The 13,569-nt window shown below is 41.5% G+C and overlaps 2 protein-coding genes across 2 annotated transcripts in view; one reads left to right on the forward strand and one right to left on the reverse strand.

The window, feature by feature from the left end:
* The window catches only part of LOC103231258 (protein FAM169B), a 74,840-nt gene that overhangs the window by 37,825 nt on the left and 23,446 nt on the right, over positions 1 to 13,569 (forward strand). The window contains exon 6 of the mRNA XM_073012903.1: positions 3,191 to 3,368. Within this exon, the coding sequence (XP_072869004.1) occupies positions 3,191 to 3,368 (178 nt within the window). The remainder of the gene's footprint in view (positions 1 to 3,190; positions 3,369 to 13,569) is intronic.
* On the reverse strand, positions 9,859 to 10,445 carry LOC103231257 (mitochondrial import receptor subunit TOM20 homolog). Its single transcript, XM_037987644.2, has one exon. It carries the CDS (start codon positions 10,333 to 10,335, stop codon positions 9,898 to 9,900), a length of 438 nt encoding a protein of 145 aa, XP_037843572.2. The 5' UTR covers positions 10,336 to 10,445; the 3' UTR covers positions 9,859 to 9,897.

A 13,569-nucleotide genomic window follows, 5' to 3' on the forward strand; every position in this document is an offset into this window, starting at 1 on the left:
GTGAATAATAGTCCATTGTATGGATATACCACATTTCATTTATCCATTTTTCAGTTGATGGACATTTGAATTGTATCCACTTTTTGACTATGATTAATAATACTTCTATAAGCATTTGTACATAAGTTTTTGTGAGGATACATATTTTCAGTTCTCTTGAGTATATATCTAGGAGTGGAATTGCTGGTCATGTGGTAACTCTACGTTTCATATATTGAGGAATTGTCCAACTACTTTCCCCAGCAGCCACACCATTCTGTACTCTCAACAGCAGTGTCTGAGGGTTTCAGTCACTCCATATCCTCACCAGCACTTGTTATTGTCTTTTTAATGTTCTCCATCCTAGTAGGTGTGAAGTAGAATCTCACTGTAGTTTTAATTTGCATTTCCATGATGGCTAAGGATGGTGAGCATCTTTTCATGTGCTTATTGGCCATCTATAGATCCTCTTTGGGAAAGTGTTTATGAAGATCCTTGGCCCACTTTTTAATTGGGCTATTTGACTTTTTACTATTGGGTTGTGAGAGTTTTTCATATGCAGAGTCTCCTATGCAGGAGTTTTTCATATGCGTAATCCTTATCACATATATGATTTGCCATTATTTTTTTCCCATTCTATGAGTTGCCTTTTTTAGGTCTCGTTTTAATTGACTTGGTAGATATTATTTTGAAAAGGTTTTTCTTCCAGCACATTAGAGATGGCCTGAGATTCAGCAAGTGAGCATGATGTACCCAGTGTGGTGCTTGGCATCTTGGTTTGCGTTGCTGTCCCAGCTCCGGTGCTGCAGGTGGGCCAGGTGCCACTTAATGATTGACTGTTCTGAATGCTATGAAGAATGTGAATGGCTCCTTAAATAATTTTTTCAGAACAAGAGTTGTTACTTTCTTCATTTGTCATCTCTTCTTCTAAGTTTAAATGAGAAAACCCCCACATTTTCTGAAAATGTGGCCTATATTATGAACAGAAAGAAACTTGGGTGTTATTTCCACTTAATGAACCATGTTGTAAAGATCTATCCTACCCCAGCTGTACAAGGGAATATTTCCTCTCTCTGTTTGTAGAACTTTAGGTCTTGACTTTTTTTTTTCTTTTAATTACATTTTGTTTTCTAGCCAGCTCTTCTTCACAAATTACCAAAAAAACCCCACAAGATTTCTTAATGTTTTTCCTGTTAACTTAATTAGTGGTCCTAATGAGGGATGTGAACTGGAACTTAGTTTTGTGTTTTCAGAAACATTTCTGAGTCAAAATCACATGTCACACGTTTTCCTCCCCCGTAATGAAATTGGACAAATTAAGTACATTTTCTTTCTCCTCCTTTTTCTCCTGCCAGTTTTTGATTGGATATTTCCCTTCTGCCAGATGCAATCTGCTTTTGTCTTCTGGCTTTCTTCTGAACTTTTTGGTTTTATAAGTTGAAAAATATAACCTCCCCCACGACACCAATCTGGTTTTGTGACTAGCTAGTTATTCTTAATGTCTGCACTTGATTTGGCTGCCGCTGTCTGAGATACAAAATGTGATGGTTTCTCAGAGCCAAGCTAGTGTGGTTTTCACTAATCTTTTTCTCATTTAAGATTTAACTCCAGATGAAGGTGAAATATTTTACATTCTGGCCAATTCATAAGTTTATTGGCACTGAACACTTCTTGCCATTTGCTGCAAGCTGCCTTATTTTTATTACCAGAGCATTTGAAAAACATGCATGTGTTTTAGAGACCACATGAAGGATCTTATCCCTTGACTGGAGGGGGAAACCAAGACTCAAAGAGGTTGTGAATTGCTGAAGATCTCCCAGCAAATCCAGGGTAACAACCCACAAACCACAAACGATGAGGATGATAATCCAAGGGTCAAGTATTAAATATAAAATGAAGTATTAACATTTGTATTATCCCCTTTCCCCAGATCTCATTTCTAATGGATGAAGATGAAGAAGGAAACTGCTGGCTGGACTTGAAAGCCCCAGTCTGTTGTTTGTGCCTGCCTCTGACAGATCCCTTGTCCAGCTGTCTCAAGTCCTCTTTGAAATGAGGCAGGGAAATCAATAAATGTAATCACCCTCTTTGAGCCTCAATTTCCCCACCTATGAACCAGGACCTCCCCAGCCAGGTGGTGAGAATCAAATGGGAACATGTGGGTGGATGTCATGGACCAGTTAGTGGCCTTGTTGATCTAGAGGTAATGCATAGGATGAAGTGACAAATACACACACGCAGAGGCTGTCACCTAGCAGTGTTGCAGAGTAAATTCCAATACAACAGCATTGTCACCTCATAAATAGCTGATTGGTTTCACCTCGTGCCACATTTTAGCAGTTGCTCGTGACTGTCTGAAGGGCTGCGTTAAGGAGGCTTCTGAGACCGTGTCCACGCTTAGCTGGACAGATAGGTCTGCTCTGAATCCAGGGGTGGGAGACCTTGGTTTCTACCACCTATTTGCCATCCATGGGCTACAAAAATGCACAGCATTTTAATAGGCAGGAGTGTGAAGTCATTTTGACTTGCGAAGGGGAAAGCTTCTAACTGTGTGGGCCTGACTTTGACCACAATACAATTTCCTCACTTGTGATAACTTTGCTACAGGCAAGAGATGGTTCAATTTTACAGCCTTAGAAGGGGTGTGCCCCGAGTCCCTGTAATTCTCTGGGATTAGGACGCCAGTGTGTGCTCCAAATCGGTCACAAACCGTTGAAACTCCCTTGCTTTTGGTGTAGCAACTGATCTCCCACATTATTTACCCTCCTTCTGATGGCCAGAATTCCGGGGCCTGCTGTCATGAAAATGGCAGATTGGGTTTATTTCAGGACACATCCAGCGAGTCAGTTGAAATGGGTTGCCCAGTCCCCTAGTGTTAAATTCCTGTTTTGTTACCATGTGATGGATTGTGTTTTGTCGTCTCACATTCCTGGTCTGTGGTCTTGAGGACCCAGGGGCCGCCCCTAGTGTTGTTCTCTGCTCCTGGAGGCCGCATGGTGCGAAAGGTCAGTGGTATGGAAGGCTCTGTGAGATGGCATGATTCACGTTTTGGATCTTTGAGCACAAAATGAATCTTCGATAGAGGAGCTCACACCTGGCCCCAATGTGTGGGTCATGTCCAAGCACAGAATTTATTGCATATGATTTTCCTCTCTTGTCTCACGTGATTATTGTTGCTCTTTTCTTTCTTTCTTTTTTTTTTTTTCCAAAGGTTCAGTCGTTTGGGGAAAGGATTGTGCTTTTCATTCTAAACGTCATTATTTTTGGAAGACTGGAGAGAAATTTGGATGATGATGACATGTTTTTTCTACCTCACTCTGTGAAGGAACAAGCTAAAATCCTGTGGAGACACGGAACGGCTGTTGGGTTTTACACAACCAAGATGAAAGGTGAGGGATGCACGGCCACCACTTCAGGCTGGACTGAGTGGGGCTCTCTAGGGGTCTGCCTGGTCTGGAGGGTTCCCTCAGCACCAGCTATGTGGAGAGAATCTTTTCTCGTGGATTAAGTTGGGTGTAAATGAACCCCATGTATGGATTCCATTTCCACCACATTTCTCATCTCAGTGGCAAACATGGTCAAAAGCATGTCCCTTTAATTTCCAGGCAGTGCCATGTCCCCTCTAAAAAACACCTAATTGTAGTTAATGGTATAAAATTCATTTCTTTCCTTCAGTGTTACTAGTTAGTTGTCAGGAAAAATACCAGTGCTAATAGCTGACATGTGGAGCAAAAGCACCTTGGATGCCAAGATTTATAGACATTACCTCAGAAGAGAGGGAGTCCGGCCATGATAACAAGGTTAGGGTGAAAATCTCTGACTCAAAGGGCAGTCACCAGTGATAAGTGTGGGACTGGTACCATTTGGCTGAAGGGATTTGTCTTGTCTTTTTTTTTTTTTTTTTTTTTTTTAATTTTTTGAGGCAGGGTCTTGCTTGATGTCACTCAGGCTGGAGTACAGTGGCACGATCACGGCTCACTGCAGCCTCAACTTCCCTGGGCTCAGGTGATCCTGCTGCCTCAGCCTCCTGAGTAGCTGGGACTCCAGCCACATCTGGCTAATTTTTGTATTTTTTGTAGAGATGGGGTTTTGCCATGTTGCCCAGACTGGTCTCGAACTCCTGAGTTTAAGTCATCTGCCTGCTGCAGCCTCCCAAAGTGCTGGGATTGCAGGTGTGCGCCACTGCGCCTGGGCCACTGGTTTTCTTCTTTAAAGTTGCTTTCTTTTTTTCATTCTTTCTTTTCTTCTCTCTCTTTTTTTTTTTTTTTTTTTTTTTTTTTGAGATGAGATCTCTTTGTCATCCAGGATGGAGTGCCGTGTCGTGATCATAACTCACTGCTGCCTCAAATTCTTGGGCTCAAGTGATCCTCCTGCCTCAGCCTCCCAAAGTGCTGGGATTACAGGCATGAACCACCGTGCCTGGCCTCTTTATTTAATTTTTAAAGGCTGTCAACATCTCTCACCTAACTAATTCCAGCCCCATCATTTGGTTGTCAAAAAGTTCTCAATTTTAACAAAAATCAATCTACTCAGTAAACTGCCATGGATGTACTATGAGTTAGCTGTTTTTCTCCAGCACTAAAGATGCTGAGTTTGGTTCTGAGCCATGTTCACATTGTGTGTGTGCTTGATCTGTCCAGAATGCGATAAATTTGTGTTTCTCACTTTTTTGTTTTTTCCTCAGTGAGATACAGCAGTTTCTCATCCAGACCACTTCTTCATTTCTTGGTTAATTATTTGCAAAGTCAGTTGTAGCTTTAGCCCCTGTGGCTTTCATCTCCTTTCCTCATGACAGCCTCAGATTTTGATGCCCTTTCACTTTTTTGAATGGTCATGTTCTTTCACCATTTAAGATAGACCAAAGGATCTAGAGAAAAATTAAAATGAAAAGGAAGCTTTTTGTAACTCCTCTTTCCTGGGAGACTCATCAGTGGTCATTTTCTACCAAATGGCTGTTTTTGAATCTGTAACCAAATCATTTGTGGTGTAGACATCCTACTAATAATAACAAAAACTGTTAACAGATTCCAGCTTGATGTGTGAAACCACAGGTAGGTGGCAGAAAGAGCTTGACCTTGGTCTTGCCTGGCCCTGCTGCTATTCCTGGAGGCAGTGATACCAAGGGTCCTGATTCTGGGGAGGGACGCAGGGGTTGTCTGCAACTGCCATGCTCTTCCCCAGGCAGATTCAGAGCCTTGGAGGAGAGGGAGGACCTAAGGATGCTGAGCTGAGGCAGGTCAGACTGGGTGCTTGAATTCTGCCTTTTCATTTCTGATGGATCCCACAAATTCAGTGAAAAGTTCCCTGAAGCTGCTTGTGAGGTCACATTATTTTCATCAATGAACTGGTTTTTGAAGTGGCAATGGACTGTTAGTTACTCGGCAATTTAGTGGGTTTAAAAAGTGTCAAACGTGTGTTGTGGCTCGTGCCTGTAATCCCAGCACTTTGGGAGGCCAAGATGGGCAGATTCCTTGAGCTCAGGAGTTAGAGACCAGCCTGGACAACATGATGAAACCTCATCTCTACTAAAAGTACAAAAACCAACTGGGCATGGTGGTGCACACCAGCTACTCAGGAGGCTGAGGTGGGAAGATCACTTGAGCCGAGATCATGCCACTGCACTCCATCCTGGGTAAAAGAGTGAGACCCTGTCTCAAAAAAAAAAAAAAAAAAAAAAAAAAAAAAAGTGTCAAACCTGTAGAAAATAAAATAAATAAAGCAAATGTGTTTTTCAGGTGTCCATTGCCAACTTTTTTTTTTACTGCCTTTTTATGGATTAATATTTTTAGGGAGACAGAATGAGGGATGGAATCAATATGTATATTACCAGCAGCAATGTCTGAGAGTTACAGTTGCACCACATCCTTGCCAGTACTTGGTATTGTCAGTCTTTTTCATTTTAGCCAGTCTATAAGGTGTGAAGTGGTGGCTGATTTTGGTTTTAATTCACATTTCACTATTTCACTAATGATGGATGATATTAAACATGTGCTTATTTGATGGTCATATAACTTGTTTGATGAAGCGTCTGTTCAAATATTTTTGCCCATTTTTAATTGTTTTTTAAATTATTGAGCTTCAAGAATTCTTTAAATATTTTAGATAAAAGCTTTTTATCAAATACATGTTTTGAAAACATTTTCATTTTGATGACAGTGGTTTTCAAAGAGCAAAAGTTTTAAATGTTGATGAAGTCTAATTGATCAATTTTCACGATTATTCAGTTGAAAATATTTTCTAAAATACTTTGTGATTTCTAAGGGTTCTTTAAAAGTGAGTTTTTAATTTCCAGATATTTGGGGGCTATCTCTGATGTTTTATTTTTTGTTGATTTCTAGTTTAATTCTGCTGCAGTAAGAGAATATACTCTGCTATATTTTAATATCTGAAAAAGAGAGTTGTTTTATGACCTAGTGTTGGTCTATCTTTGGGAACATTCTGTGGGGACTTAAAAGAGTATATTCTGCAGTTGTTGGGTGTAATGTTTAGAACTGTCAGGTTATGGCGATTGGTGGTGTCATTCATATCTGCAAGGGAGCAAGAGTGGGGAGGAGACATGCTCTTTTAAACAGTTGCTATCCAGCGTCGTTTTCCTTCAGGCCAAAATACTTCTGATACAGGTTGGATATTTGTCCCCTCCAAATCTCAGGTTAAAATGTGACCCCCCCATTGTTGGAGATGGAGATGGGGCCTACCGAGAGGTGTCTGGGTCATGGGGACAGATCTCTCATGAATGACTTGGCACCTTCCCTGTGATACTGAGTGAGTCTAGCTGTATTAGTTCATACTAGAGCAGATTGTTTAAAAAAGCATGGCACCTCCCATCCCTCTCTTGCTCCCTCTCTCTCCATGTGACACGGCTGCTCTCCTTTGCCTTCCACCATGAATGGAAGCTTCCTGAGGCCCCACCAGAAGCAGATGCTGGTGCCATGCTTCTAGTACAGCCTGCACAACCAGGAACCAAATAAACCTCCCTTCTTTACAAATTACTCAGCCTCAGGTATTCTTTTATAGCAGCACAAAACAGACTAATACAGCTTTCCTTAATATTTCAATTGACTTAGCAGTGAATTATAGATGGCAGATGAATCTGAATCACCTTTGTAAAGTCAGTTCTATTGACCACCATTATTTTTTTTCCTGAGTAAGGGTCACACTTTCCTGTTTTTTTGCATATTTAATAATTTTTGGCTGAAAACTAGTCATTGCAGCAACTGATTTTTTTTTTTTTTTTTCCTGAGGATTTTGAGATTTTTGTTTTAGCAGGCATTGAACTTGCCTGGATTTAAACTGCAATCACCTCCCTCCTTTGACATGTGGGTATTACAGGTCTCTCCCTTAACATGTGGAGACCACAATTCGAGATGAGATTTGGGTGAGGATACAGAGGTCTAATCCTGTGTAGTTCCATCTTTCAAGAGTGGGTATCTCTCTGGGCTCTGACTTCTTTTTTGCGGGATCCCTTGGGGTCTGCTCCACTCATATGTAGATAAGCCAGATTTGGGAAGTTTATGCTCTGAATTTGGGTCTCACTAATTCTGTGGTTCTCATGCTGCTAGGGCTTCCTCATTAAATTTCTGCTTCTTTTCCCATCCTGAATTCTGATATTTGACACATTTAGCTGGTAAGGCTGCGATTTTTCCCACCAATGTTTTTTTTTTGTAGCCTTGCAGGTGGAATTAATCCTGTGGCTGGTAAGCTGTAAACTCACAGGTTCTACCGATTTCGGTTGCAGTTTTCTGAAAGTAAATTTTCCTCTGGCTTCTTTTTTGTTTTTTTCTGAGATGGAGTCTCACTCTGTTGCGCAGGCTGGAGTGCAGTGGCACGATCCTGGCTCACTGCAAGCTCTGCCTTCCGGGCTCACGCCATTCTCCTGCCTCAGCCTCCCGAGTAGCTGGGACTACAGGCAACCGCCACCACGCCTGGCTAATTTTTTGTATTTTTTTAGTAGAGACAGAGTTTCACTTGTTAACCAGGATGGTCTCGATCTCCTGAACTCATGATCCACCTACCTCGGTCTCCCAAAGTGCTGGGATTACAGGTATGAGCCACTGTGCCCAGCCAATTTTCCTCTGGCTTCTCTCTGCTTTTGGATGCCTTGCAGTTTCTTTAAATATTTTATTAAATTTATTTTTTTAATAGTTATTGTATGTAGGGATTTGCATGACCACTTCATCTCACCAGCATTATCCAATATTCTGTTCACGTATAGAACATAGAATTTTGTTCCTTGCCTTCCCATCTCTTCCTGTAAGTTGAGAGAGGGATCTATTTAGATGCATTAAAAAACGGTTGCTATGCATGCAGGTAAATTAAACAAAAAGTAGTTTTGATAGTGATTAGGTATATTTTGTGATCTTTTGTTATTTTACATATGTAAGTTAAGAAAATTTGCCAGTGGAGTACATGTGGTTTAATTGACTATAGGAAGGGTTTGTAGTTCAAAAGTTCAGAACAGTTATTGATGTTTCTTCAGCCTTGGCTCTGTCTTGGTGCCTGCCACAGTGTTATGTGGTGGTGCTGTATTGGTGTTTGAGAGATGGGCACAGCAAATGGCATGCTTCCTCACTTTTCAGTACAACAGTCTCTCTTCATAAGCTTAGATCCATATGATTCAGAATGTCTGTTAATTTAGCCTGGACTTGGCTGAAGTTTATAATTTCATTCTGTGAGGAAAACAAAATGTACAAATTCATTGCATAAATAGGATCACAGGGGCCAGGTTTTACCTACTGATATGGTTTGGATTTGTGGCCCCGCCCAAATTTCATGTCCAATTGTAACCCCCAGTGGTGGAGTGGGGGCCCAGTGGGAAGTAATTGGGTCATGGGGTGGACTTCCCCCTTGCTGTTCTCATGATGTGAATGAATTCTCAAAAGTTCTAGCTGTTTAAAAGTGTGTAGTACCTCCCCTTTCAGTCTCTCTTCCTCCTGCTCTGGCCGTGTAAGATGTGCCTGCTTCCTCTTTGCCTTCGGCCATGATTGAAAGTTTCTTGAGGTCTCCCCAGCCATGCTTCCTGTGCAGCCTGTAGAACCCTGAGCTACTTAAACCTTTTTTCTTATAAATTACCCAGTTTCAGGTATTTCTTTATAGCAATGTGGGAACAGACTAATACACCTACTGAAGGGTATATGTTGTTTCTTTTCTTTCTTTCTTTCTTTCTTTCTTTCTTTCTTTCTTTCTTTCTTTCTTTCTTTCTTTCTTTCTTTCTTTCTTCCTTTCTTTCTTTCTTTCTTTCTTTCTCTCTCTCTCTCTCTCTCTCTTTCTTTCTTTCTTTCTTTCTTTCTTTCTTTCTTTCTTTCTTTCTTTTTTTGAGATGGAGTCTTGCTTTGTCACCCAGGATGGAGTGCAGTGGCACAATCTCTGCTCACTGCAACCTCTGCCTCCCAGGTTCAAGTGATTCTCCTGCCTCAGCCTCCTGAGTAGCTGGGATTACAGACACGTGCCACCACGCCAAGCTAATTTTTGTATTTTTAGTAGAGATGGGGTTTCACCATGTTGGCCAGACTGGTCTCGAACTCCTGACCTTGTGATCCGCCCTCTTCAGCCTCCCAAAGTACTGGGATTACAGGCATGAACCACCGCGCCTGGCAGAGTATACATTGTTTCTAAGCATTTTAGCTATACCTTTTCTGTCTGCAAGTAACTTTAAATCTTATTTTTTATTTTTTAGTAACTCATAGTGTATTTATAAAATGAATAAAAAGTGTATAAAATGAATAAAAAGTGTATCTACCAAAATACACTTTTCACTGGGAAAAATAAATAAAATAGACAAATGGATCTACACAAAGTAAACATTAACTTTGGTAGATTTCAGTGTAGTTCATATTTGCCCTTATTCCCCCAGAGCTGCTCAACTACCAAAAATTTTAAAAATATTTTTAACTGAGATTTTATTATGTTGACATTTGTTTCTCATTCCACATCATCTTCAGCCAAGCTCTGAGCACTTACAATTCTCTGACTAATTGTTGGGAGCTTAGTCAGAAGCATCTGGAACACTGGTGGTGGAAGAGTTTGCTGTAAGACCTGCAGTAACCGCTGTGGCTGTCCACACACAACAATTGCATTTGTGAGATGGTCTACGCCCTTCTCATATTCACCTTGAGCTAGTAACTCTTCACCAAGCTGTATTTCTTCAAGGAAGAACTTCTGAACAGCTTCAGCATCTTTAAAGTCAGGTAACTTGGAAAGCCCAGCTCTCTCCTTGGCAAGCTTCTGTTTTTTTCTTCGTTCTCGAAGCCTGTTCTTGAAGTTGGGGTCACTTCGTCTTTTGCGGTCGAAGTAGATACAGTACCCAATAAAAAGGGTTCCGCATACCCCGGCGGCGATGGCGCTGTTCCGACCCATCATCTTCTCTACGACGCTGAGCGTGGACGGTGGCGGCAGAGATGGCGAAGGAGTGGTGGGCCACGAACCCTCAGAGCGGTCGGCGCAGCTCACACCCGACGGCCGCGGGCCAGTAACTAAATCTTATTTTTAAAAGTTGTAGCGTAAAATTCATTTTTGGGGGACTTTACAACTCTGTGAATTTTAACCCATGTATAGGTTTGAATAACCACAACCACAATGAAAATAAACAATAGTTTCATTACCTCCCCCATACACTTCTTCCCCCCTTCCCATAACCCCAGCAACCACTGGTCTGTTCTCCATCACTACAGTTTTGTCTCTTTTAGAATATCCTATATGTGAAATCAGGCAGTGTTTAGCCATTGGAGACTGACTGCTTTCACTCAGCATAGTGCCTTTGAGATTCATTCACAATAATGTGTGTATCAGTAGTTTGTGTCCAATTACTGCTGAAGAGCCCAGTCAGTTTTCAAACAAGTGAGTGCCTTTATATAGAATAAATAAGATATTTTCAGGTAGACCCCTCTTTGGACACATTTTGCTAATAGGGTGGTTTGAGTTTCTCCCTTTGTTTGATGGTTCTGTAATTGTCTTTCTTACAAAATATTGACACTTCAGCCATTCACTATTTCATGTTGAAATTTTCCCTGGGTAATCAAAATTGTGAGGTTTTACTTTAACTTTTGCTTTAAAATCACCATTCCACAAAACTGTTAGCATTCAAGGGAAGAAAATACTGGACTGGGGAGTGGAGAGTGGACCAATTTAAGGCAGAGCTAGTAAGTATTTTGGTTTTGTATAAAAATCTAAAAAGAACACCTTTGCATTTCAGATTCCTGAAAGCCCAACACAAATGATTCCTGAAAGTCCTTGAACAAATACAAGGGCAACACTTAAAAATATTAAACTAGGTGATTTGGAGCCCAGGCAAGCATGGGACCTGTGAGATGACAGTGACACTGTGGAGTGGGACTCAACCCTGCCTGTCACCAGGGCCTTCTGTTCTCTGTCTTCCCCAGACACCAGGCCCACAGGGACCTCCTGTACTGTTGTCCCATCAAGCAGGGACCCCCTTGCCATCTTCCAGACTTTAGTAGAAGCATAGCAAAAAATGGAGGGGCAAGAGTGCAGTGTTGTTTCAGGTACCAAGTCTGCCACCCAAAGAGAAGGGACTTGCCACTGCAAGGAACAGAGGTCTACTCCTGGAATTACAAGAAGGGAGGGCACTGGAAGAGGGCAGGGGAAGTTCGTGGGGTGCTGCCTGGCTTCTAAGGCCGGGATGGTGACCCCACAGCTGCTAGTGGGGTGCTACTCTGCTAGTCTCTTTGCAGACCAGCTTCCTTTACCTACTGAAGTTTCTTGCTCCCTTAGAATGTTGACTTTAGTTTGCTGTGATGCCAGCCTGGCTTCTAACTGTACTGCTTTCAAGGGCTGGGACCTACTATAGTGCTAGTCCAGCTGGCTGGTGGATTGGTTTCTTATGGATGGATCATGGGTCCACCTTTTGCTCAACTGTGGTCAAGTGGGCTGGGTGCTGTGGATCAGAGATGGCTGTCTAGCCCTGTCTCTTTAACTGAGGCTATGGTGGGGCAATTTTAAAGAAGAGCTACGGGTTTGGCAGATATCCCATAATAATCCATGGAGGAATCCTGGTGGTCTCACCTAAAAGTATTCTGGTGTCAACCTGGGCTGGAATACTCTTAGTCAAGACCACCAGGCAGCCCTTTGTTGACAACTCTAATTTTTAGAGCCCCCCCAGAGGACACAGCTTTGTGCTGCTCATGTAGTGTAGGATACAGGAATTCTGGGCTCTTCCCCAGACTTACTGAATCAGAAACTCTGCAGTGGGGCCCAGCAGTCTGTGTTAACAAGCCCTGCAGGTGATTCTCATGTACTCTAAAGTGTGAGAACCACTGACCTAAGGCACACATTCTCAGCAAGGAGGTATTGCCCCCACTGAGACAGTGATTTGTTCTTGGGGAGCAAAAAAAATCCTAGATATTTACAGTGATTTGTGACTTTTCAAAGATCAACATTATTTAACAAAGTCTTATTTTTTGTTAGTATTTAATTAAAAATGTCTTAAAAGGCTACTTGAATTGGCCATAATGAAAAATGTTTAAGAAACACTGATCTAGGGTATATAACTCTAACTGGGCTTTCCACCTGTGGAGTAGGCACGAGTTCAGCGTTCCTAGGTAATGACCAAGCTCAACTGTTTTGCTAAATGACTGTAGCCGTTTATATTCTCACCAGCAGAAGGTTGAAGGCTTTGTTGCTCCTTATCTTTGTCAACACTTGGTATTGTCCAGCGTTTTAGTGGTTGCTGATCTGATGGCTATGAAATGATATCTTATTTTAAAGCCTTTTTCCAATTGTTTCTAATATATAGTTGTTTTTTTTTTTTGAGATGGAGTTTTGGTCTGTTGCCCAGGTGTGCAGTGGCCTGATCTCGGCTCACTGCAACCTCCGCCTCCCGGGTTCAAGTGATTCTCCTGCCTAAGCCTCCTGAGTAGCTGGGACTACAGGCACACGCCACCACGCCTGGGTAAGTTTTTGTATTTTAGTAGAGACAGGGTTTCACCGTGTTGCCCAGGCTGGTCTCAAAATCCTGAGCTCAGGCAATCTGCCTGCCTTGGCCAATATATAGATTTTTAAGTATTGATTTTGGGTTTGTCAGCCTTGCTAAAATCTCCTATTAATTCTATAATTTTTTGGTGGTTTCTTTGCTTTTTGTTCCCAATTTTTTTATTGTAGTAACATACACATAAAATAAAATGCATCTTACTTATTTTTAAGTGTATGGTTCAATGGTATTAAATATATTGATGATGTTGTATAACCATCACCACTATCCATCTCCAGAACGCTTTCCATATTATAAAATGGAAACTGTGCCCATTAAACAATAACTCGCCATTTCACTCTTTCTCCAGTTCTTGAAACTACCATTTTACTTTGTTTGAATCTGACGATGTTAAGTGCCTCACATAAGTGGAATCACTCAGTATTTTTCCTTCTGTGACTGGCTTATTTCAGTTAGCATAATGTCCTCCAGTTTCACCTGTGTTATACCATGTGTCAGAATGTCCTTCCTTTTTAAAACTGAATAATATTCCACTGTATGTATATGCCACATATTGCTTATTGATTCATTTGTTAGTGGACACTTGGATTGCATCCATGTTGTAGCTGTTGTGAATAATGTTGCTGTAAACATGGGTATACAAATAT

The sequence above is a fragment of the Chlorocebus sabaeus genome, chromosome 29 (assembly GCF_047675955.1).
Source record: "Chlorocebus sabaeus isolate Y175 chromosome 29, mChlSab1.0.hap1, whole genome shotgun sequence".
Lineage (NCBI taxonomy): Eukaryota > Metazoa > Chordata > Mammalia > Primates > Cercopithecidae > Chlorocebus > Chlorocebus sabaeus.

What these genes read in the sequence shown, in the direction of transcription:
- LOC103231257 (XM_037987644.2), bottom strand. Translation starts at nt 10,335, where the DNA reads ATGATGGGTCGGAACAGCGCCATCGCCGCCGGGGTATGCGGAACCCTT.